Raw genomic sequence first — 25,480 nt, 5'->3', positions numbered from 1 at the left:
GAGCTGACCCCACCATTGGCTTGTTTAGGGAAGTGAGTCTGGCCAAACCTATGTGCCAAGGTCAGAGTAGCTCACACCCAAATTCCACTCCCACAACTAAAACCTTCTTACTAGAAGGTTTTAATTACATATTCTAGTTACAACCATGTATTTCGTCTATTCTGTTCCTAATTCAAGAGTGCTTTGTCTTGTCCTTTAGGAGCCTTATCTACATTAATTTCCATAGAAACCACGTGACTCCATCCACGTAGTTCTGGCCTTGCACATAGCTCGCCTTTACTCTAATTGATTACCAATAAAAATCAGTGGTTTGGACTGGCCAGCACATTTGTCAATTGCATCGGTGTTGGTTGTCCTGGCTCCCTGCTTTCGGTCTCTCTTAGTTCTGTCTGTTAGGTTTTTTTTCCCTCAGGCCTGCGCTGTATACCGGACAGGAAACTGCACCTTAACTGCAGGGGTCTCCAGTACATGAGTATCTGAGGAAGGGCCCAGATTTCCCTCTTCTTCCTTTCCAGATTCAGGGACTAAGCAATTTGTATTTTATAATGGCTTAGACGTCTGAATCCCACCAGACATTCCTCCTTTAAGAATCTAGATGAGAACATGACCTAGTTTGAGGCTGTTTGGCAGGATGACCTGCTAGAGTTTCCTTTGGCTTCAGTATCATCCCTTTTGCCTAGTCCTCCACCTCTCTGACGTCTCAGAGTCGCCTTTGGGGAGGCAGAAGGCATCTAAACGTGGCTTAATGGGCCGGGGATTTAGCTCAGTGGTTCTGACGCCTGTCCCCCAAGCGCAAGGTCCAGAGTTCCATCCCAGGTACCAAAAATAAATAAATAAATAAATAAATAAATAAATAAATAAATAAATAAATAATAAAAGTGGCCTAACATGCTGTTTTCCTTGGTAGGGATTCCAGCATTCCCCATCATGTACTACCTGGAAGTATATCTCCAATCCGTGAGTGTTTGCTGTCTGGCTCTGGTGAGTTAGCCAGCTAGCCCAAGTGACACAGTCACCTGGAATGGGTTTATCACAAGCAGAAGACTGCTTTCTAAAGGACAGCATAAGTTAGTGATAGTGCATCCTGCTTGATAATGTACAACGTTACTGTTGAGATGTGGTTCCTCCACAGGTATTACAAGGTCAGGGCTAAAGAGGGGGATCCACGCCTGAGGGAGGCCAGAGAGCCCTGAGGCTGGAGGGTCCTGAGGCTGGAGGGGAGCCTGCATGGGAGTGGGCAGAGCCTCACTTGGCAGCTCCTTCCCACTGAGGCTCCAACGTGGCGGAGTTCCTGGTGCAGTGGTGTTGGCTGCGTGAGGGGAACGGCACATTAGAGGTTAGTGGCCTGCTGAGTGTGCTAACCAGCTGGTCACTAGCAAGGTCTGCACGGTGTGAGAAATCTGGAAGTCACGTGGGGCCAGAAAAAGCATTCCACAGATCCTTTTGTAGGGCTTTTGCCCTAGCTTTGCACCCAGGTCAAAGGCAAGGAACAGTGGGGCATCTGATTCTACCCTACGCACCAGGACATGAGGGACAGCAATTTTGCAGATGGGTCTGCAGTCTGCAACCAACAGATGTCCTCATGTACTTGGCTTCTTCCTGGCAGGATGAGTGTCAGGAGGATTAGTGCAGGGTCAGCAGCCAAAAGATTTTGGCTTTCAAGTGTAGGTTTGACTTCTGGTTTGGAAGATCTAGCTGAACTTGAACTGGCTCGGCTCCAACTGTTTTTCCCACATCAGTGGAATTTTGGGTTCATAGTGCGCCAGGTACAGTGTCAGGCTCCCTACCTGGATCTGAAGCCCACAAACAGAGAATCAGGAAAACATCGGAGCAACTGCCACCTGCCCACCCATAGAGGGATCTTCTGCAACCTTCTAAGTAGTCCCAAAGGCTCTGGCTGCCATTGCATATTAGGGTTCCACTTGAAAAGTAAATCTCTCTCTAAATTTTCAGGGGTGATGTCACAGAGCAGGAAGAAGTGTTTGGCAGAGAAAGGCTTGCAAGTGTGCACAGGAACAGTGAATACTCATGGGTTACAGGTGACACTCACTGTCCGTGCTCTGTGTTTACCCTATGGAAAAAGTAGAGGAAGAGGGCAGAGTTTATACAAAAAGAGCTGTGCTGTATGTACCAGAAATTGATGAGGGGTAGTGGGTAGAATTGTGCCTCCAAAGGATATGTTCAAGTCCCCACCTGTGAGCCAAGGAATTTGACATTACTTGGAAGCAGGGTCTTTGTAGAGATATCAAGTTAGATGACGTTATACCCGACCGGATGGGCCTGAATCCAGTAACTGGGCACTTAGAAAGAGGGACAGGGATGCATGGGCCTTGGGATGTAGCTCCACGGTGATAGCATTAAAGAACCCTGCATTCAAATCCTGGTACTTCCCCCCCCCAAAAAAAAGGTGGAGGAGGACACATTTGAAGATGGAAGCAAAGATCAGAGTGAGTAGCCACAAGCCCAGAGATGCCAACGAGTGATGTGACCACCAGAAGCTTCGGGAGCCAGGACTCCTCCCCAGCTCCTTCGCAGGGAGAAGATCCTGCCGATCCTAGGCTGCCAGCTTCCAGAGCTGAGAGGACTACATTTCTGTAGTTTTACGACACCCAGTTTGTGGCAATTCATGCCAGCAACCCCAGGAAACTGGCACAGCTCCTGTACTCACAGTGGGTTCCTCCCCAGAGTACACACTTCAATGGCCAGGCTGAAGGGTCTTTCTCTTGGCTTGGTTTTTCTTTTGTAAGCGGGGACAGACTTTTTTCCAGTGTCCCTTCTACTGACAACACCAGCAAGTATCCTTGTTGGTGGACAGTAGGCAGGGCCGTGGCCACCTGGATTTGGTCTACAGAGTCACAGTCTGCTCTGGGTCCTGTCTGGCTTTTCGCTTTCAGAGTGCCTGCTGGGAGCTTCGGTTCCTGCAAAGGGCCGCTCCCTGTCTGATCTCTGTTTCTGTCCTAGATCCTGGGTTCAGGTTTAACTCCTGACAAAATGAGATGAGGGGTTACTTTACCAATTCCCAAGTGTCATCATGTATTTCCTACTGTACACCCCAAATCTCCTACAGATGCATCTTCTCTGTTTGCATGACTGAACTATAATCCAGCCTTCTGTGTTGGAAATATCTTAGGTATGGCTTCTAGGATACTTCATCCAATGTTTTGAGCCATTTTGTGGCCTCTTGGGTTTATCCTATATGGAGAGGGATCCTATAAGTTCCTTTCCAGGTGAGTCCAGTCCACTTTTGCCATTCAGAATTTAGCCCTGGAGGTTCTGATCAAGGTGCATGCAAGCTGATAAGAGATTGGGTAATCTTGGGTCACACTTCTCCACTGTATTCTAAATTAGTCTAGGAATATTTGCTTGGGGTTTTTTGTTCTTTTGAGAACTCCTTATAGTTTTTTGTTATTGTTGTTGTTGTTTGTGGTGCTAGGATTGACACCACGCCTTTGCACTGAGCTACATCCCCTGCCCTTTTTTAATTTTTTATTTTGAGACAGGGACTCACCACTTGGGTCCAAGAGGCAGAGCAGAAGTATGCTAAGGAGGAAAGAGGGACTCAGGGAAGCAATGAAGTGAAACAGGGGAGGATCTACCAGGAAGCTGAGTTCAGTTTGTCAAACTGTTCATTAACTTTGGCCAAAGAATCTGTTAGGGAAGCAGTGTTTGGAAGCAGAATTCCATTTGGAGACAGTGATTATGAATTAAAAGCTACTGCCTGCTGGGCCTAAAAATCTTGGTTTTCTAGGGCTTCTCTCAAATGAGCAATTTTGTTCCAGTTGGATGATCCACATCACCCTTTGTGGAGTTAATGCTCTTCAGAAAGGGCACAGACACCCCCACCCATTCTATAAGGGGCCCATAACCTGATAGCCCTGTGTGAGCTGAAGGTGTTATGACTCACCTCACCTGCCTGCAACCCGCTTGGCTCCATGGTGTGGTGGAGCCAGGTGCTCAGGGTGCTGACTACGAGCTGAGGCTCAGCACAAGGAGCCACTTATCAGTAGCCCTGCAAGAGATCAAACTTCAAGATACTGTGTGTGTGTGTGTGTGTGTGTGTGTGTGTGTGTGTGAGAGAGAGAGAGAGAGAGAGAGAGAGAGAGAGGGTGTGTGTATTGTGTGCTGGGGATTAAACCCAAGGCTTTGCACATGCTAGGCAAGTCCTCTACCACTGAGCCACATTACCAGCCCTCAAATTATGCTTTCTACTGAATACCAGTTTACTTTCTCACCATCGTGAAGTCGAGCAGTCATAAGTCGGGGGCCAACTTAGAAGGAGGGGCTTTGGAGGAGGAAGGTCAGGATTACAGTTAGCATATGAGAGCCACCACAACAGTGGCAGAGGTGTAATGTGTGGTCTCTGGGGACACAAAGTTGAGAGGGAGCCTCCTCCAGTCTATTGGTGGCCAAACCACATCTGTCCAGGTAGACACCAGTCTGGTAAGAATGGCAAACTCAGGGCTGCGATTTAGCTCAGTGGTTCCACTGCCTGGCTCATAAACACAAGGACCCAAATTCGATCCCCAGTACCAAAAAAAAAAAAAAAACCCAAGAATTCATAAATCTTGGGGCTAGAGATTTAGCTCCCTGGTACCAAAAGAAAGGCAAACTCACAGCTCAAGCCAGAGGCTCCTGAGGCCAGGCCTGTGTTTCCCTGTGAGTTACCTCTCATCACACTGCTAGCACAGACACAAGACAGGAGAGGAGTGACCTGACTCTACCAAAGATGCCATCCATGTGGCCATCAGTCCAACCCCTAGGTACCAAACAGAACAAAAGCAGAGCTCAGAACCAGTGCTCACTCAGCCACATTGGTATGGATTCCACAAACCAAGACCACTGTCACACGAATGCCCACAGCTGGGGGAGGCTGGTGTTGTGGGTGACAAGCGTGCAGAACAATGTTGCAGTCACCAGGGACACCAGAAACAAATGAAGGCCCCACAGAGGCGAAGCACTCCAGCTTGACTTACTGTGGCGTGGGCACTGGCCACCATCACCTGCTGGGGGCCAGAGAGCTGGACCGCTGCGGGGCGGGGGGAGGCTTCAGATTGACTGTTGTTGGGAGAACCTTTGAAAAAAACTACATTTTCCTGACATGAAACACAATTGTGCTTTAGTGCTTTCCACAAGGAAACTACTTATTGTGTAAGCCCCAGTATATATCACCCATGATCTGCTACAGATTATGAATTGGGGTTTATCTGCTGTCCAAATGACATACATTTGGTATCTAACTTAGCTATGTAAAAAGTCTTAAGAAGCTAAAAATTAAAATTCACTGATGGGAGAACCTCATTCACTATAAAAGCAATTCTAGAGGGAAATGCAAATCACAGTTTAAAATATGTGACAACGTGGTTTCGCCGCCTGCTGCGCAAGCACAAGGACCCGAGTTCGATCCCTGGTACCAAAAAAAACCAAATACGTGACAACTGAGCATAATCCAGCTGCCAGGTCCCCTGTCTTAGAAAAGCTTTGCCATTTTCCTCCCTGAATTTCTGTTTTCTCCACTGTAAATTGCAGACCCTAACCTAGGGCTGTTGGGGGGGCTCAGAGGTTCAGAGAGTTTGGGATCCCTGGCAATTGTGCTGCACACGAAGGAGGAGGAGAGCAAGGGGAGAGCAGATGCTACATCTGAGCAGGGTAGACAGGGGACTGGGAAGGAGAAAGTGCTTGGTATGGCGGGCAGCGGTGCACATCAGGGATTGTGGTGGCTCTGAGTTTGGTTCGTGGAGACACAGACTCCGTCCGGAAGGTCTGCAGGACTCATTCACAGTTCCAGGGTCTGTGGTGTCTGCAGTGGGGCCAGGCCCAAGCTTGGTATGGAACAAAATAGCAAGAGGCGCATCCCTATCCCATGGAGCAGAGAGCCTGCCAGCTGAGAGTGTCCAGGAAGAGAGGAAGAGCTGATGCATGTGCCCAGGGCCACAACTCCTAAAGACCATTGGTGGGGGTGTCCAGGGCCACACAGAGTGGCCGGACTTGGACTGAGAACTTGGAAGCGGCCAGACTGGGAACACCATCCCTGACTTCCGTGAGCTGCCACGGGCACTAACTGCAGTCACACTTGACAGGACTCACACTGTATTGTCCTAAGCCTGCCATGGCTGCGGTGCCCAAGGTCTACTGTAGCTCTCCCAGGAGAGAATACTGCACTTTCACACCACACCCCAAGGTGGCTCCTGGAGTGGTGGTGCAGACATTCAGGGCAGCGCTGAAACCAGACACTTGGTTCACGTCGGGTGGACTCCTGAGGCTGACACGCACACAGTGGCAGAACCACATCACTGGGAGATCTTAGGCCAGGGCCAGGTGTGACGTGGCTGGAGGAAGAGGTGTGGGAAGTGTAAATGCTTACAGTTGTCCAAAAACAACATAGAGGACTGAGGCCCTGGAGTCAGAATAGACTGGTAAACTGGACACCCAGCCAGCCTGGCTTTGAGGAGGACCCTCAGCACCCCAGGACTTCCCACGGACACTGTGAATATCTGGGTTAAAGAAGCCAGCAAGTGCCAGCCAAGGAGGGCAGCATGGCTAGGAACAAAGCCTGCTCCCCTCAACAGACTTCTGGGGACGCCCAGTCACCCGGCCCTGCCCTCCAGGGCCATCCATAGTCACCCATGGGGCTGCCACCGGGCAAAGGGCCAACACTTCAATATAGGATTGCATCCCACCGTCACGATTTTACTGCTCGCTCCCCAAACCCTGCAGAGGAAACTGAGGCTCGAGAAGCTTGTAGGAGCAGTCTGCAGTAGGGGAACTCCGGGCCGCGCAACGAGCCCGGCCCTAGCGCAGCCTGGCCTCTGTTCCACTCTCCCACACCAGGCTCCCAAGGCCTGGACCTCGAGGCCCTCGATCAAAAGAGCCCGCATGTCCCGAGGGCACCGGCTGACCCAATCCTGAGGGTGCCAGCTCAGAGACCCTGCTGACCTCCACAAACCGTTTGTCAAGGTCTTACACCCACGAGCTGCTAGAGGAGCCCACCGGAAAGTAAGGGTCTGCTACCAAGATGTCTGTGCCAGGTCAGGGGCGCGTGCAGTGGGCGGGGCCGACGGGAGTGGGCAGGGCTAGGCCCCCAAGGTGGGCGGGACCAGTCGATAGTGGGCGGGGACGCAAAAATGGGCGGGGACCGAGTGCCTTGGGCGGGGCGCTTGGGGTCCTCAGAGGGAGAGCCGGGCATAGATGGTGCATGGAGTGGGCGGGCCCTGGTGTGAGCCGGGCCAGGAGGAGGCAAGGAGCGGTGTGGGCGGGGAAATGTGGGCGGGGCCAGAGAGGGGGCGCCGTGGGGGGGGTCTGATATGGGTGGGGCACTGGGAGTGGCTGGCCCGCGGCGGTGGGCGGGGCGCGAGGCATGCGCGGGCCCAGAGGCAGCAGTGGGCGGGGCCGGCGGAGTCCTCATTTCCTCGCGCGGGCCGGAAGTGGAGGGCGGTGGCGGTGCGCCCGCTACATGAGCGGCTGAGGTATCTCTGCCGGAGGCCGCGGGACGCGGCAAGTTCTCCGCCACCACCTGCCGCCTGCGGCTCCCGGCCCTGCCCATCCTGGCCCGGTCGGCTCTCCGAAGAGCTGGCTCTGGCCCGGAGTCGCCTGTGGCGGGGCTCTGAGGCAGCGGACTCTCCGCCCAAGCCCAGGCCCCAGGGCGGCAACACTGTGCCAGGCAGCGCGGGGTTCCCTCGGCCCCCGTGACAGTGACACCGTCACCCCAGCCCGAGACCCGCAGCGCGAGGGCGGAGGTCGTGTCCGGCCCGGGCGAGCACGGCCTGAGCGCCTCTAGGCAGCTTGGCATTTAGTTTGCAGACTTTACGGGCGTGTAAAGTAGGCGTGAAGTCGGCACATGTGTGAACCTCAGTTGTGCGGCACACTTAGCCGGGCGGACCCCTGCGATCCTCGACCTGGCTCTCCAGCATCCTCTGCTCCTCCCAGCCTGCCTTCAGCTGTAAGTGTTGTGGGTTTTGTTTTTTGGTTTTGTACCGGGAATCAAACTCGGGGCCTTTCTCGTCAGGCAGGCGCTGCACCACTGAGCTACATCCCCCACCCTGTAAGTGATGGGCTGAGCCTCTTGTTAGTGCGATTATGTTGTGTGCCTGGCTCGTTGCTTGTGGAACTCACCCGTGATATTTCATGATGAGTGGCATTTATACATGTTACGGTATTTTTATTAGTTCTTGCTTTTAATTGTTGTGTAATATTCCATTGTGTAATGTATGAGGGCTTTTCTGCTGATAGGCACTGATTTTCCCAGTGTTTGTATGTTATGTATTTTGCATATTAATGCTGTGAACATTCTTGTCAGTGTTTGGTGATCGTGTGAGTACAGTGGTCAGATGTAGCATGACTGCGTCTTAGACTGGGCACAAAATTACATTTAAGCTAACATTAAAAAATGGAGTATAATCTCTTAACCAGTGCAACATTAAAGATTGGTAAATAGATTTTATTATGATTTCAAGACTTTGGTAATTCACTACCATATTATTATTTACCCCTCCTGTTGAACGTCTGTGACAGTCTTGTCTCAGACTGTCATTACTCCCCTCCTTGTGTTAGACAAGTCTGTTAGAGCTGCTTATGATCTGGCTCTGTGTTTCTCAAGTTAGTGGTTGTTAGGGGAAACAAAGTAGTGGTTGTTAGGGGAAACGAAACATTAAAGAGGTGTAACTAAAAACGGATTGAAGAATCCTAAGAGTTCAAGACGAGAAACGCACATTGCTGTTGTCACGCCACACAAGTACTGGGTACAAATGTAAAGGTGAATCTCAGGGTTAGTTACAAATAGGAATTTATTACAGTGATTTCCACGTGCCTGGAAATATTAATACATTTATGATGTGAAGAGAACAGAAATCACTAAGAATTTGTGGAAAATTAGTAGTAAGAAAAGGCCCAAGCTGAACAGATAGAACTAAACCCTGAAACAGTGGAGATAATGTAAGAAACAGAAGGAAAACCTTAAGATAAATATTAGTACCCTCAAATTTGGTAGGATAGGGCCGGGAATTTAGCACAGTGGTTTCGCCCGCCTGCTCCGCAAGCACAAGTACCCGAGTTCGATCCCCGGTACCAAAAAAAAAAAAAAAATTTGTTAGGATAAGCTGCCTAATGAGCACATGTAGGCCGCCATGAAAAAAAGCAACCAGTTCTTGACTTTTAAAACATAAAAAGTAGGAAAGAGTAACCGTGACATGCAGAATAGATCCAGAAGAGCCAATGCACATCTGCTGGGAGACCCAGGAATGAATTAGAAGAGAAAGAAGTAACTGCAGAGATAGGAGTAACTAGGCCAAACCTTAGGTTGCCTGAGCCAACAGTCATATGTGTCAGTCAGGGCACAAATTGCTGGCAAATGGAGATCAGCCCTTCTCTCTCTGGGCTGTTTTCTTCCTCTGTGCAGTAGGGATGGTCAGAGTTGTGGAAAGGTGTGTTAGTTGTGCTCCTGTTCCCAACTCTCCTCCCATATCAACTCATAGTAAATGCCAGATTTCCCATTTCTACTTCTAGTAGAATGGACACAGTTAAAATACTGTATTAAGAAAACAAGGACTGGGGCCGGGGATTTAGCTCAGTGGTTCCACCGCCTGCCTTGCAAGCGGGAGGATCTGAGTTCGATCCCCAGTACCAAAAAAAAAGAAAACAAGGACTTATGGGACCAGGGATGTAACTCAGTGGTACTGCGCCTGCCTGGCAAGTGCAAGGTCCTGAGTTGGATCCCCGGTACCAAAAAAAAAAAGATACTATCAAGCCAAGTGTGTTGGTGCATGCCTGTAATCCCAGCACTTGAGAGGCTGAGACAGGAGGATTGCTGGAAATTCCAGGGCAGCCTGGACTACACAGTGATTTCAAGATCAGCCTAAACTACACAGTGAAATCCTGCCTCAAACAACAACAGGGCTGGGGATGTAACTCAGTGGTGCCACACTTGCCTGTCAAACGCAAGGTCCTGAGTTGGATCCCTGGTACCAGAAAAAAAAAAAGAAAGAAAACAAGGACTTGGGCCAGGGATTTAGCTTACAAGTACAAGGTCCTGAGTTTGATTCCCAGTACCAAAAGAAAAGAAGGACTTTTTTCTCAGCAAAATTCTGAGTCTGTGAGTGGGATAAATATACTGAGAGTCTTAAAAGAATATTGATAGAGACACATTTAGAGACATTCTAGTGAAGTTCATTAACTTCATGGGTATTGGGATTTAGATCAGAAATGTCCCCCAAAAGGCTCAGGTGTTCAAGAAGGGGCTTTTGGAAGGTGATTGGATGGATCATGAGGGGCCTGAATGTGCTATGAGGAGGTGGGACCTGGCAGGAGGAGATGGGTCACTGGGGTGTGACCTGGAAGGGTGTATCTTGTCCTAGTCCCTCTTTCTCTCTGGCTTTCTTCCTGCCCTCTCTGCTTCCTACCTGCAGGAGATGAGCAATTTTCCTCTGCAGAGTCCCCCGTGTTGTTTTTGCTTTGGAGTCAGCCAGCCATGGGCTGAACTTTCTGAAACTGAGAGACAAAATAAACCTTTCTCCTTCAAGTTATGTGTGTTAGATATTTTGGTAGCTGCAATGAAAAGCTGACTAATACAGTGCCTAAGTATAATCTCATAAGCTCCCAAAGAGAAATGTGTGAGTACTTACACAGAAATAGAAGACTTCTGATTAGAGTTCTGATTTGAAATGATTAGATCACAGTGGAGCTATAATTTAAAAGTGTCTATGGAACTTATTTTGAATTCAGAATCTTATCCCTGACCAAATTGTCATTCAAACGGAGGGGCAAAATAAGGCCGTTGTCATGTGTACCCACTAGAAACACCCTGGGATGTACTCTAACAAAATAAAAAATTAAGAGAAGCTTATGGAATTTAAAGAAAACAAACATTTCCCAACTCCAAATCATGGGTAACTATAGCTAAGAAATTTAATGGAACATTAAGGAAAGATTAATAAGCCAGAGTAGTAGAATCTTAAAGTCTTTAATAATCTGGAGCAAAAATGTAATGTGATTTTAAAGTTGGTGTGATAATCAGCTTCCTGTTGCTGTGTTGCTGTGACAAAATACCTGAAGTACTCAGCTTGGAGGAGGAAAGGGCTACTTTGACTCTCCGTTCTGCAGGTTTCAGGCCATGGCTGGCTGGTCTGCTGCTTTGGGGCCTGGGGAGAGGCAGCGTGTCTTGGCATGCAGCAGAGGAGGCTACTGGTTTGGTGACAGGGGGAATTGAGAGACAGGAGGAGCTGGACATGTGTCCCCTGAAGGGCACACACAGATGAAAATGACCTCACTTCCTCCTCCCGCCTCCACCACCTGGCTCCTGTAGACCTCTCTCTGAATAGAGATTTTGCTTATGGTAAAGATGGCTTTCCAAATTAATGTCAGAACAAGGACTGTGTCATGAGTGGTAGGAATTGACTATTTCAGAAAATAAATTATTTATTTTATATTAGTATTACTTCAGCTAGGGAAGATAAAAATTGAAAAGTCCTATTACTTAACAATAGCAAATGGAAACTGTACTGGACATGATTCCTGAGCACTTAGTGCTGTCAGGTTTTGCTTAATCAGTTGTTACAGTAATACTCTAAGGTAGGTTCTATAATTATCCCTAGTAATGTTTGAGGAGGTTGAAGCTCAGCTATTAGAGTTCACCTGCAGTGAAGAGTTAAGGTTAGGTATGGCAGATAGGCGAATTTAGGCTGCCCGGTTCCCAAGCCAGTTACATGGGCAAGACAACCCAAGAGAAATGTGTGACACCTAGCCACTTTATATAAGGTCTGAGTCAGCAGTAAGGCCCACCTAGGTCCTCCTAAACATCTCTCCCCTACTGATGGACACTAAGTTGCTTAGTTTTTATTTCGCTGTTACATATAACACCAGTAAACATGTGTGACATTATATATTTATGTGGCTATTTCTGTAGTAAAAATCTTAAAAATGAAGTTATGAATTGCTAGACTAAGGAATATATACATTTAAATCAAATTTGTCTCCAAAAATGTGTGTGTTTAGTTTGTCTTTAATTAAAGGGAATCCTAGTGTCTTGGAAGGAAAATTAGCTATCCAGGCAACTGCCTCATTTGGGAAGCCCAGACACATTAATCTCTTGCCCAGTAGTTACATAACTACTAAGTAGCTAACTTGACTCTCAAGCTGTTTTTACTGTGCCATAGGCTGGTGTGTTTTTCTGCTTTATTTAGAATATTGAGAATATTATTTTCATTTGTCTCAGTACCCAAAATCTGAGTACCACGAGAATAGTTTTCCCCAGAAACACTCTTTATCAAATTAGCCATCTGCTGTTATGCCCTTAGTACTCAAGCGTTTGTTGAATATGTGCCCCCTTCTGGTGATCAGCACTTTTATTTCCAAATATTTGTAAACTATTTATTCAGTACCATATTGAACAATCCATGTACAACTATAAATCTCACCATGCGCTTAAGAAATAAAAGGTCTTAATTTCCTCTTTCCCAAATATTTTTAACTTCCAATGTTTTCTGTTAGTGGTTGCTTTCCAAATAATTTTGTGGCTTTGTTTTTGCTGGGTAAAGAATGAGCTCAAAATTTGATGTTTTACATGGCTTTAGATAGATCAGTATTTCTATCTGGTATCACTTTCCTTCTACTAAAGGACTGATAGTACATGTTTGATAGTGATGAATTCATTAGCATTTTATGTCTGAAAAGGCATTTTGCCTTTGTTTTTAAAAGGTTTTTCTGGGTGTGGAAATCCTAGGTAGGTGTGTTTTTCTTTGTGGCTTTTGAAAGCTACTGCTCCAGTCATTTTCTCACCTGCCTGGTGCCTAGGAGTAGTCTGTCATTTTCTTTGATTCCTTTGTGTGAGGCATAGTTCTGTCTCACACTCTTAAGGTTCTCTGTCTTACTCAGTTTGATTAGTTTGATCATCATGTGCTTTTGTTGTTGTTGTTTTTATGGCTCTTAGGTGGGATTTGTCAAGCTTCTTACATCTATGTGTTTATAGTTTTCATCAAATTTGCAAATGTACTGCCTTATTTCTTTAAATATCTCTTCTAACACCCCCCCTTTCTTTGGGGACTCCAATTACAGGTACATTAAATGATTTGAAATCATCACACAGCTTGCTGATGCTATGCTCATAGTTTTCATTCTTTTGCCTTCTGGATTTTGCATAGTTTCTATTGCTGTGTTTCCAGTTCACTTACATTTTCTTCTGGAATATCTAAGCTACTATTATCCCATTCAGTGTAGTTTTCATTTCAGACATTGAAGTTTTCATCTCCCAGGGCTGGGGATTTAGCTCAGTGGCGTCATGCCTGCCTGGCAAGCACAAGGGCCTGAGTTCTATTCTGGTTCAAAAAAAAAAAAGTTTTCATCTCCCAAAGTTTAATTTGTATCTTTTTTATGTCATCGTGCTTCTGCTTAGTGTTTTGAACAGGCACATCTTTTAAATACAGTGTTTGGGGTTTTTTTGTTTTGTTTGTTGGGGGGGGTTGGGGGGGTGAGACAAGATCTCACTATGTAGTTCAGGCTGACCTCGAACTCCAGGAATCCTCCTGCCGCAGTCTCCCAAGTTCTGGGATCACAGGCGTGTGACACCATGGCTGGTTTACATACAGTAGGTGTTTAGATAACCTTTTCTGTGAATTTCCACCTCTGTGTCAGTTCTGGATCAGTTTTAATCATGGATATTTTTTATTGTGGCCGGGAATTTTTGTTTAAATGTTGGAAATTATGAATTTTATTTTGTTGTGTGCTAGATATTATTATATTCCTATAAATATTCTTGAGACTTGTGCTGTTCAATGGATCCTTTCAGGTTTTGTTTTCAGGATTTGTTAGCAGAACTAGACCCGTTATTTCCCCCTACATTTTGAATATTCTATCCAGTATCCCATAAATTCTGAGGTTTTCCAGTCTAGCTGGTGGGAACATGCCCTGTTTCTAGCCCTGTGTAAATGCTGGGTTCTGTGTCCTCTAATTTTGTGTGTGGTCCCTTTCTTGCCCTGTAAGTTCTTCCTAACCCTACCCTGACCAGTACTCTGTTGATACTGGAGTTGTCCTCGGCAGGGTCTGGAGCACCTCCTCTGTGCCGTCCTCCCAGAACTGTATCCTGGGAACCCCAGCAGCCTGGGCCTCACCATCCTGTCAGCTCCACCCAGCAGCTCAGTCATCTGCTGGGCTCTGCCTGGGTTCCCCTCCCTGGGGTGGCCTGGAGCCAAGGTAGTACCTTGTGCAGGCCTTCTTTCCTGTTTCTCTGGGGAGCACTGTCCTTTGTTACTGGAACTTCCATATCTCCAAAACCATTGTTTCATTCTGGGGAATTTTTTTGCTTTGGTTTTGGTGGGGAAACTTGTGTTCAGTTGTCTTTTTTTGTGACTTCAAACATCAATAAATCTGTCCTTGTTACTCCGTCTTGACTATAAGAGGATATCTCTTTAGTCTGTTTCAGAATTAGAATCAGTGGCTTCTGAGATTTTTTCCAACCCTGAGATCTTTGATTTTTAAATTACATACTCTTTACCAGCTCATTTTTCTTTCTCCACTGAATTCCTTTTTCTCCTCAAAACATTACTATCTGTCTGTGTTTGGAACGTTGGCCGGATTAATTCTGGGGCTGTAAATGAAGCTTACATATGATATGAACACATTACACAGGATGATGGTGAGCAAGGTGTAATAGCAGAAAAATGGGTGTTTTCTCTAATATTGTGTGTGTGTGTGTGTATGTGTGTGTGTGTGTGTGTGTGTGTGTGTATTACTGGGGATTGAACCCAGGGCTTTGTACATGCTAGGCAAGCACTCTACCAACTGTGTTATGTCCCCAGCCCTTCTAATATTCTTAACATACAATCATACCTTAGTATTTGGCTACTTTGTTTTTTGTTTTGTTTTTGGTACTAGGGATCGAACTCGACCTTGTGCTTGCGAGGCAGGTGGTGGAAGCGCTGAGCTAAATCCCTGGCCCAGTATTTGACTACTTTGAAACTCCTTGAATTTGATACTTGATGCATTTTAACACAAAAAAATTGTCCCAGGATGTATCATTCTTTTACCATCCAAACTGGGAAGGTGTGTCTCAAAGTCAAAGAATGAAATTGTAGACAAGGAAGCAGTTAAGAGTAGTGTTGTTTGGAAGTATGAGAAGAGAGAAAGCTCCCAGTAGTTGGGAGGGGGTCTTGAAAAAGAGTTGTCAAGTGGGCTTTTTGTCTAGGGTCTTTTATATCGAGGTGGCCAGGTCCCTGGCCATAACAGACCATCGTGGGTTAGCCTCTAGAGTTTGGCTGTGGACTGTCCACTCTCTACGATGACCTGTGGAGAAACAGACCATGCAGCGGCCACACGCTAATCACACACTCTTTGGCCAGTCAGGAGTCTTGGCTGTGTAATTAGGGAGAACAAAGTAAAAGGGAAGAGGGCATTGGCTGCAGTGGTCTCCTTCCCTGTGTTTGCTTTTCCACTCCTGACTTAGCTGATTCTTAACCCCGTGTACAGGCTGACCCTGACTTCATCTTAGGCCCTGTCCCTCACTGGCTGCCCATTTATAAGCTAAATAGCTAAGTTACCTCTCACAATTTGTTTGGCATTTGACGCACAAACTAGAGCTTGTTGGCATTGATGGTAACTCACTACCCTTTCCAACCAAAATAATTTGTTTGGTTCTCATAGTTTGGTACTCAGTGCACTTCCCAGAACTGATTGAAGAGTACCAAGCACTGCTGTGTTTAGAGCTGTTTTCACCTAGTCTTCAGGATGTGGCTGTAGGTTCCCTTTAGGAATTAAATAAGTAAGATTTTTAACTGAAATGTTTTATTTTTAACAACCAGCACAGAGCTACGCAACTAGCATTTACATTCTAAAGAATTGCAGCAGCCCTTTTTTCCATTTCAGTGGAAAATACTCAACTGCATTATTCATTAATATGTAAGGAATCTCAAAACCTATATTTTACTTAAAGGAAGAGCAAGACCACCTAAGTTTTAGGGTTTCCACTTAGTAGTTATATAAATTTATTTAAATCTTCATTTCTGTAACTATTTTTCCTGTGTAAACTAAAGCTAGTATCGGTGCTACCCTAAAAGGATCATACAGAATACACATAAAAATGTGTTTTAAACCAGTGTTTTTACGTGATTTCATACACATATGTGCATAATCACAACATAAAACTTACTACCAAATATGATGCATGCTGGTATTTTCTGTTTTGTTGAAAAACCTTTAGTAGTGACCCAGTCATGAGTCAGAGCTCATAGTATAAAATTCGTTGTGTGATGAGGTGCCCTATTAATAGAAGGTGGTGGTGCTTAGATTATATGCTGTTAGTTCTGTTATCAAGTTTCACTTCCAAAATGAGTATGTAGTGTAGTTAGTAATGTATACCTTTATTAATAGTTTATACAGGATTCTTCTCCACATTTTTAGTTCCAAACTTTCTTTTCCCTAATGAGTAGGCCAGTAATAACTTAGAAGGAGAGGTGAGGGGGAAGTAAAAGTGTTTAAGATATGGTATGCATAAGATGAATGCAGTTATTAAGTGTTGCAAACATATATACTAATAAAAAACTTAGAAATTGTTCAAAGAGAGCTGAGCATGGTGGCACATGCCTATAACCCAGCACTTGGGAGGCTGAGGCGTGAGGATCACCATGAGCTCTAAGCCAGTGGGGGCTATACAGTGAGTTCAAGGCCAGCCCAAACTCTATAGCAAGACTCTGTTTAAAAATAAAAAATTGTTCAAAGAGTTGCCTCTAACATTATCTTCTTGGTAATGATGTTCAAGTATTTTCTTATGCTAAGGATTATGGGTGAGGCATGGTAAATTGCTAGAAATAATATTAGCTTTGTATCCTTATTTACAAATTAGATAGTGTTTCTTAAAAGTTTTGTCATTTTTTTCCACATCTTTTAAACAAGGTTTACTGTCCGTGCTGGGCATGTACACCTGTAATCCCAGCATGTGGGAGGCTGAGGCAGGAGGATTCCCCTGAGTGTGAGGCCAGCCTGGGCTGCATAGAGAGTTCAAGCCCAGGCTGAACTACATAACAAGACCCTGTCTCACAAAGATTACTGTCAGTGAAAAAGATGCTGTTACAGTAAAAGAGTTGTAGTGAGTTAACTTTTTCAAGATACTAAATGACCAAGGGTAGTTCAGTCTGTTATTGGTGTTCTGTTAGCCGTAAGAAGTTTCAGTCTGTCCTACAGTTCTATAGATCTGTGCTACAAAAACATACACCGCAGCATTTTCCACAGCAGGTGCCCTCCTCACAGTAGGTTTCCTGATCACTGAGGAGACGCTGGCGTGATGTTCCCTAGTGGTCTATGCGTGCTGGAGCAGCTGTCCCCTGGACCTGCTGTCTGCCCCAGCACTGTACACTGCCAGTGGAAAGTTCTCTCTCCCTCCCTCTCCTAAGTTGACCTCATGTGATTTTAGAGTTAAGAACCCCTAATGTCGACAGAGAGTTCACACAGTTGCTTGTAGCATGAAAAGTAGCATGGGATCTTTGTAAATTTATAAATTTAAAATTTTTTTCCTCAACAGATAGACATGATTGAAATGTTCATGTTTCTTCTTTATACTCTCTAAACCTTTCCAGACTTATAGGAAATTTGTTGCTGGGTAATACGGTAGAAAGAATTGTGTGATCTAATGTTCAAATCATCTACCAGAGGACTTTGGATAAAAAAATGCTTTCTTAATGTGTTTTCCAGATGACTGTGACCTTTTGAAATTGCCTCCACACACACACTTAATTTTAAGGCTCCTAGATTGGTGAAGTTCAGCAATAGAAATTACTGAGGTAAAATATTTAAATTGAATAAACTAGAAGAAACTATCATGAAAAAGCTATTTACTCCTAGAATAGAAATAACTTATAGAAATTTAGTTCCCAAGTGCTTTGGTTGGGAAATGGTGCATTAATTGAAATACTGTGTTAATAAAGAGTTATAAGCTATTTTAAAATAATTTTAAAATACTAGAATCTATGTAACTATGCTGAATATAATTTTTAGTATTTCTTTGACTCGGGAGGTCGTGAGAATCTAGATATACTGGTTAAAAGTATTACACATAACATTTTAGTATTTTGTATTTTTCTTAATGATTTCTACCAGTATTAGCTGATTATCCTCAATTCTATTAGCACTTCTTATGGTACTCTCCATGTAGTAATCTCGTAGCTGTGTTGTCAAAGCTGCCAACAACTTGATGTACTTAAGGAAACAAAATTCTGATTGATTCCAATCTGTTTCTTTCAGAAAAGTCTCCACTCACATCATGGATTTTGGAGACCAGATTACTGTATTCCAGAGATCCTGGTTACAGTACAAGAAGTGCTTAATTTCTCATTTCTGCAAGTGATCATGACTATTGAAGAAAAATTGTTTTAGCTACAGTAACATCAAGTTTGGTCCCTTTTATGGAAATCCTGATTTTATTTCTAAATCTCGACAGCTTTTTGCTAAAGGTATGAACACACAAAGAGCTTATCTGGGTAGGCAAATGCACCTTGCTGAGAATGTCTAGAAGAGGCTCCACTCTCCCCACCCGTGCCCACTGGCTGCTCCTGGGTCTGGCTCTGCTCTTCAGCTTAGTGTTGTTCCTGTACCTTCTGGAATGTGCCCCTCAGACCGATGGAAATGCATCTCTTCCTGGGGCTGTCGGGGAGAGTTACAGTAGAGAGTACTATCAGGCCCTCTTACAGGAGCAGGAGGAACATTATCAAACCAGGGCAGCCAGTCTGAAACGCCAGATTGCCCAGCTAAAGCAAGAATTACAAGAAGTGAGTGAGAAGATGAAGTCACTGCAGGAGAGAAGGAACGTAGGCGCCCGGGGCATAGGCTACCACGGTAATGGCGAGCAGGCCCCTGGTGACCTCCTAGGGTTCCTTCACTCCCAGATCGAGAAGGCCGAAGTCAGCGTAGGAGCCAAACTTCCCAGTGAGTACGGCCTCGTCCCTTTCGAGAGCTTTACCTTAATGAAAGTTTTTCAGTTGGAAATGGGTCTCACCCGCCATCCTGAAGAAAAGCCAGTTAGAAAAGACAAACGAGATGAATTGGTAGAAGTTATTGAAGCTGGATTGGAGGTCCTTAATAATCCTGATGAAGAGGATGAACAGGAAAATGAGGAGGGTCCTCTTGGAGAGAAACTGATATTTAATGAAAATGACTTCATAGAAGGTAATGTGAAAAATATATTGGTAAATGGTTACATAGCGGGACAATATGCCAGTATTTATGCCTACATGTCAGTCATTAACAAAGTATTGAAACATTTTTTTACTCCTTTCATTGTGCCAAGAATTCCAAGTAGTTTTTTGAAAAAGGTGATAATGAAATCATAATAAAAATAGAGAATAAGGACCAGGAATGTAGAGGAATCTATGCCTCTATGAGAATCCCAGCCACCAAGGTCAAAGGGCCCTTGTGGGCTGGGTGTGTGTTTGCTTGTGGAGGATTTGCATTCTTCTCTTATCTTGATGCTCCTTTTTCTGTTCTTAAAAATGTATGAACTGAGGCTCAAAATTTGAAAGTCATTTAATAAGGAAAGAAAAACTTATTTAGTAGACTTGTGGTTATTTTCCATTTTGAAGGAGGAAGACGCATGGGCCAGAACATCAAGGGGTCACACAGTTTTTTGGGTTTTGGGGTATTTGGAAAGGTAAGAAATGGCATAGTTTCCTATAAGATTGCAGAAAGGGCATGGCACTTTTAAAATGGGACCTGACTCAGAGGTCAAAGAATACTGCCATAAATTTAAGATATTTGTTGATTGATGGAAACAGGGATAATTCTAAGTTGGTACGCATCTCCATTTTAACACCTCCTGCTAGACATTTAATGAAAGGCTTAACACCATTTTGGATATAAATCTTTCTTTAAAATTCTTTCGTTCTGTAAACAGCCTACACATATAGCTTTTCCTTTTATTTTGCTTTGCTTTTTCACTCCAAGTCACCCTGGCTGTCCTACTGCCTGGACCCACATGGCCTTTGAGGCCTGCGGGCAGGGCATCCTGTTGGGCCGGGACCTCCCAACTGTCTTCTTGTGGATACTTCTCTACTGTTACTTCTTGCCATTTGTCAAGAGTTATTTCTCTCAGAATTCTTCCTATTTGTCTGCAGACTCAGCCTTTTGTCTCCTCACTCCATAGCTTGTGGCAGAATTGAAAGCTGCAGAGGAAGTGGTTTAGGAACATATGCAATGCCCTCAGGGCTCTGCCTGGGAGAAGGAAGCCACACCTGTTTCACAGTCCTCAGCTTCTGCTTAGCTTCAGCTTGGCTTCACGCCCTTAGGGTTCTCTGCATGGAGCTGTTCTGTGGCTCCCTTCTCCTCTATACCCTGCCCTGTCACTTGGAGTCATTGCTGGCAACCCTCGAGCGATGCCTGCCCCCTTCCAGGCCATAGCACAGATGTCACTTTTTCAGGAAGCCTCTGAGCCCCAAGTTAAGATGGCAGTGCTTCCTCTGCTTTGTCACCGCTGCCCTGCACCCTCTCAGGCTGGTTGTGGTATATGGTCTGCCCACTTCCTGCTTTGTCTTCCTGCTGGACAGTAGGCTTCAAGGCTTGGACATACCTGTCTGTCCACCATTTTATTTATTCCCAGATGTTGACCGAGTGGCTCATCAGTGAGTCTAACCACTTTCCTGACTATCACACTTGAAACTTAGTTTGCCCAGGCTGGTTATGGTGGCACAGGCTTGTAATCCCAGCATGTTGGAGACTGAGGCAGGAGGATTGATACAAGCTTGAGGCCAGCCTGAACTACATAGTGAGACTCTGTCTCAAAAAAACCAAAAGAAAACAAAGCAACAAAAAACAGACTCCCCAGGAGCCTTGCACACTTTTTTCCTAAAGGCATCTCAACTCACCATATTAAAATTGATACTAATTTTTCTTTGATTTCATTCAGTAAAAAATACAAACATGCACACACCTTTGTTTGGGGGGGGGGGGGTACCGGAGATCAGACTCAACATGCACTGTGTTTTTACTGTTTCCTTCTTCTGTCTCACTCACTAGACCAGTCCTTCAACAGAGCTAAGCCTGTCGTCTTTGAGATCATCAGTAACTGCCATGAAGGCTCTGATTTTTTTTTTTTTTTTCTTTCGGTACTGGGGATCAGACTGAGGACCTTGCGCTTGCAAGGCAGGCACAGTGCCACTGAGCTAATCCCTGGCCCGGCTCTGATTATTTTCGTGAGCGAAAACAAGCAATAGAAGTTGTGACTCTTGGACTCAGAATTTAATATTGCTAGAAATAGCTTCTTTATTTTTCGTATGGTTACTGTGCTGATAGGCTTTAGTATGAAGAAAGTCATATGTAAAAAAGGAATAATTACAGGGGCCAGGGATTTAGCTCAGTGGTTCCACCACCTGCCCTGCAAGCGCAAGGACCCGAGTTCAATCCCTGGTACCAGAAAAAAAAAGGAATAATTACAGTGGTGCCTTGATTCACAAACGATTTTGTCTGTGAACTCTGCCTCAGGTGATGAACACTCAGCCATCTTTTCCAGAATCATGGATCAAATTAAGTTTGTGAGCCGAGGTACCACTGTATCCTTTGGAACATATTTAATGAGTTGGATGATATAGCAGAGCAGTAAGCCTGTTTTTATTCCTCTTTTTAAAGAAATAGTTCTGTGGGAATATTGGCACAAATAGATAAAAACTCTATAGGTTTGGCTTCATACTGTAATCATTGAGTAAAGACTATATATCCTGTTGTAAACTGACATGAACCCATCTTTGTTCCATACTCTTTGCTTTAGGTTACTATCGCACTGAGAGAGATAAGGGGACACAGTATGAGCTCTTTTTCAAGAAGGCAGACCTGATGGAGTACAGACACGTGACTCTCTTCCGCCCTTTTGGGCCTCTCATGAAGGTGCAGAGTGACGTGGTTGACATCAGCAGGGCCATCATCAACATCATCATGCCGCTTGCTCAGAGAACGGAGGCCTTCACACAGTTCATGCAGAACTTCAGGTAGCTGTCAGATGCTGAGGGCTTGGCTAGCTTTTCCTAGAAAACTCACATTTCATGCATCTTTTCTGGTTTATCTTCACGAAGTATGATTACTTAGGATTATAGAATAATCTTACAAGCTTTAGGCTAGCCTTATTTTTGAAATTCTCTTTTTCCTTAAAGTGCATATAGCTAGTTTCTTGACAATTTGAACTGTAAGTCGAGAGTGGCAACTATTAGAAGCTGAATTCAATGACTTTTATAACTATGTGTGAATTCATGTTAGGACAAGTTTGAATTTTTAAAAATTACTTTATTGAGACATAATTTACATTCAATGAAATCCATACGTTTTAAGGATAAGTAAGTCATTTTCATGACTTTTGACAGATGTATTCACTTGTAAACCACCATCCAAATCAAAATTATTTTTATCTTCCAAAAAACCTCCTCAAGAATAATTTAAGATTGAAATAAATTTAGAACTATAAATAGTGAACTAAAGTGGGAGAAGGTTATTCCATCTTGGGAAGCAGAGTATTTCTGTTTTTCTTTGGTCACTAAATTTTGGTATTTTAGAATGCTGAAGTGTTGATAACTGCACATTAGAATAACAATTTGAGAAAATATTGCTTTTTTGTTTTAACATTTTCATGTTTTAGTTACTTTCGTATGCTACTTTTAGTGCTTTGTGATGCTAACCTTTATTCTTATATTGAAAAAGTAGTTAACCCTATTCTGCAGCAAAATATTTAGGAGTTGTACTTATGAATGAGTTTTTTTTTTCATTAAGTTTATTGGTACATTTTAGGTATACAGTACGATGATATTCATCATTGGGAATTTGTGCCTTTAAATGATATATCTTGGTTCTTATTTTTTCCCCATTCCCATGTCCTCCCTTCATCCCCTCTACCCTTCCCTATTTACAAAGACTTTGTTTCCATTTTTTCCTTTTCTCTTATTTATTCCTTTCCCTTCTGTCCTTTCCCCTGCCCCTCCTACTTCCCCTTCCCCTTTAGACCTTTTCTTCCTATTTCACATTATCAGTTACACATTTTTTTGATCTTTATTTACACTTTCAGTTTCTCACACTAGAGAAACTATTCGCTATTTACACATATGTGTCCTATTTATTTCACTTAAGAGTATGCCCTCAATGTGCATCCATTAGCTATAAATGTCTTTAGTTTCTCATTCTTTATGGCTGAGTAGTACTCCATTTTATTAAAAAACCACATCTTCTTTATCCAGTCTCCAGTTGGTGGGCACTTGGGCTGTTTCCAAGTTTTAGCTATTACAAACTGTGCCTCTCTAAATGTGGGTGTGCATATATCGCTGTGGTATGATTCTTTTAATTCTTTTGGGAAGATCCCCAGCAGGGGAATAGCTGGGTCAAGTGGGACCTCTAATTCTGGTTTTTTGAGGTATCTCCATACTGATTTCCACAGTGGCTGCACCAGTCTACACTCCCACCAGCAATGGAGAAGGTTTGAAATAGCTCTCTTGAGAGCTGATACCATAAAGCATTTTTCCTTGGCATTATCTTCAGAGGTTATATTATTCTTTACAGTAAATATTCTTAGTCATAGCAAATATTTACTCTGATGATAGGTATAATTTTTGGAATTTGCCCGTTTGAGGACAAAATAACTGTTGATCCAAAACCTAAATATTAAATATTTATTTATTTGGTTCTGAACTAATTGAACTTACTTCCTTGAAAAGTTTATAATTTGCTTCTGAAACAAATTCCAAAACAAAAGTTCCAGAAACATGCTGCAATTGAGCCATAATGCTGGACTGCTTCCTTGGCCGTCTGAGGTCGCTGCTGGCATAGACTTCATGCTTTGCTGTGATGTCATAAACAACTGGGCAGCACTGTCACCTTAAATCACTAATGCTTCCTGTGACTTTACTCTGTCAGTAGTGCCTCACTTATTTTCTTGTAAAAGCTTCACCTGATTGTTCTCTGAGTAAGTAGTACCTCGTGTTTTCTTAAATTTTATTTTTCAATTCTGCTAGGGATGTTTGTATTCATCAGGACAAGAGGATCCATCTTACGGTGGTGTACTTTGGTAAAGAAGGACTGTCTGAAGTCAAATCTATCCTAGAATCTGTCACAAGGTTGGTGAGTCATGCCCATAACGAAGTCCTTGGTAGATGGCGTTGGAAGAATGAGGATTTCAGATATGTAAAGTTCTGGTGCTTTCGAATAGCTGATGAGCATGGGGTGGTGGTGTGGAGCTCTTCATTTCACAGCAGCCCTGCAGAGCCTGTCCTCCCCAGCTCCCAGCAAGTGCCAGCTGTCCTCTGGGGCCTCCCCCTTCTGCACACTTGCTTCTCTCCCTTTTCTAGGTCTAAACCCTGTGCTTTGCTGTCCCTGTCTCCTGAGCTGGCTCTTACTTATCTCCTTCCTTTCTTCTGTTTGCTCACTATGCTTCTTTTCACCCTGCAGACGATGTCCAAGTCTCCATGTGTCTAAGAGCCCCTGACTCTGCAGGGTGCATCAGCTGCTCTTATAGTGGGGTCCTCTCCCAGTCAGACCTCACAGAGCAGTGGTTGGATCACTTAAGCAGTCTATTGGGTAGCTGGCACATAGTAGGCGCTCAGAGGTTTGAAGGGATGAATTCGTCATTCCTTAATATATCATTTTTTTCTCGTTAGCTTCTCAACCTTTTTCTCTAAATTGTGGGCCCAAAGATACAGCCCAACTGTCAAAATCAGCCATTTCTGTTATCTTTGATTGCTTTTTTACATGACACTAACCGCCACTTCTTAAATATTGTTACATTTGAAAAATGTAAATATTTGTAAGTGTGAAGTAACAGCAGCATGTAGGTTGCTTGTCCAGTCTAGCCATAGTAGCACCGCACCCTTCCCTTGCTCCTTTGCCTGCCCCTGCTGGTGGCCATCACCGAGTGCCAGACTGGGCCAGCACTCCACTCCAGCTGCTAACACTTGCCCAGCCCACCTTCTCTGTCCCAGGTACACTGCGTGGGAGTCCAGGCCAGTCAGAGGAGGTCAGGGCCCAGCTGGGGCACCTGCGTAACACTGACATGCATCAGCGCACTCACCCTCTTCCCCTCCACACCTGCCCTGGGGGCCCTCTTTCAGCTCAGAGTCAGACCTAAGGTGCAAGAGCTGAGTCTTACTCAGCTGTGTCTGTCTGAAGAGTTACTTCCTATTTGCATCTGTCCTTTCCCCTGACCAGCTCCCTCTCCCTCCATTTCTTCTCCTCTTCTCTCCCCAGATACCAGGTGCTTGCCCTGGTACCTCTGCAAATCATCCCTGTTGTCAGGATGCCTCTGTGGCAGGTGGTGGAAAGTTACCTTGAGCTGCTTGAGGAAGGATCAGGATTGAAGAATCTGGGGTACCTCCCAGAAATGGAGGGACTGTTACAGGCAAACTCAGAGAAGATCGAGACAGCTCTGGGGTCTTAGGGCTGGGACCAGAGGCATGGACGCCATCAGCGCTCTCTCGCCATCATCTTGCTGTTCTCTGCATGTTGACTTCCTTCTCCTGTTGCAGATTGGCTTCTTCCACATGCTGAGGGATGT

General features: G+C 44.6%; 1 protein-coding gene across 2 annotated transcripts in view; it reads left to right on the top strand.

The window, feature by feature from the left end:
* The first annotated feature begins 7,391 nt into the window (after positions 1-7,391).
* Positions 7,392-25,480, top strand: part of Csgalnact2 (chondroitin sulfate N-acetylgalactosaminyltransferase 2) — a 37,882-nt gene continuing 19,793 nt past the window's right edge. Inside the window, exons 1-5 of one of the 2 annotated variants that reach the window (XM_004874097.4) lie at positions 7,412-7,936; positions 17,665-17,753; positions 18,214-19,134; positions 21,725-21,941; positions 23,946-24,047. In XM_004874097.4, coding sequence (XP_004874154.2) covers positions 18,474-19,134; positions 21,725-21,941; positions 23,946-24,047 — 980 coding nt within the window. In that variant the 5' untranslated portion in view covers positions 7,412-7,936; positions 17,665-17,753; positions 18,214-18,473. Of the gene's footprint in view, positions 7,937-17,664; positions 17,754-18,213; positions 19,135-21,724; positions 21,942-23,945; positions 24,048-25,480 lie in introns of both variants that reach the window. The other variant, XM_004874098.4, reaches the window with a different exon arrangement.

Source organism: Heterocephalus glaber, unplaced genomic scaffold (genome assembly GCF_053883595.1).
Source record: "Heterocephalus glaber isolate CG9 unplaced genomic scaffold, H.glaber_assembly_v1.0 deba00001195, whole genome shotgun sequence".
Lineage (NCBI taxonomy): Eukaryota > Metazoa > Chordata > Mammalia > Rodentia > Bathyergidae > Heterocephalus > Heterocephalus glaber.
Note: the sequence above shows the minus strand (reverse complement) of the source record. Positions and strands in the feature narration are given on the sequence as shown.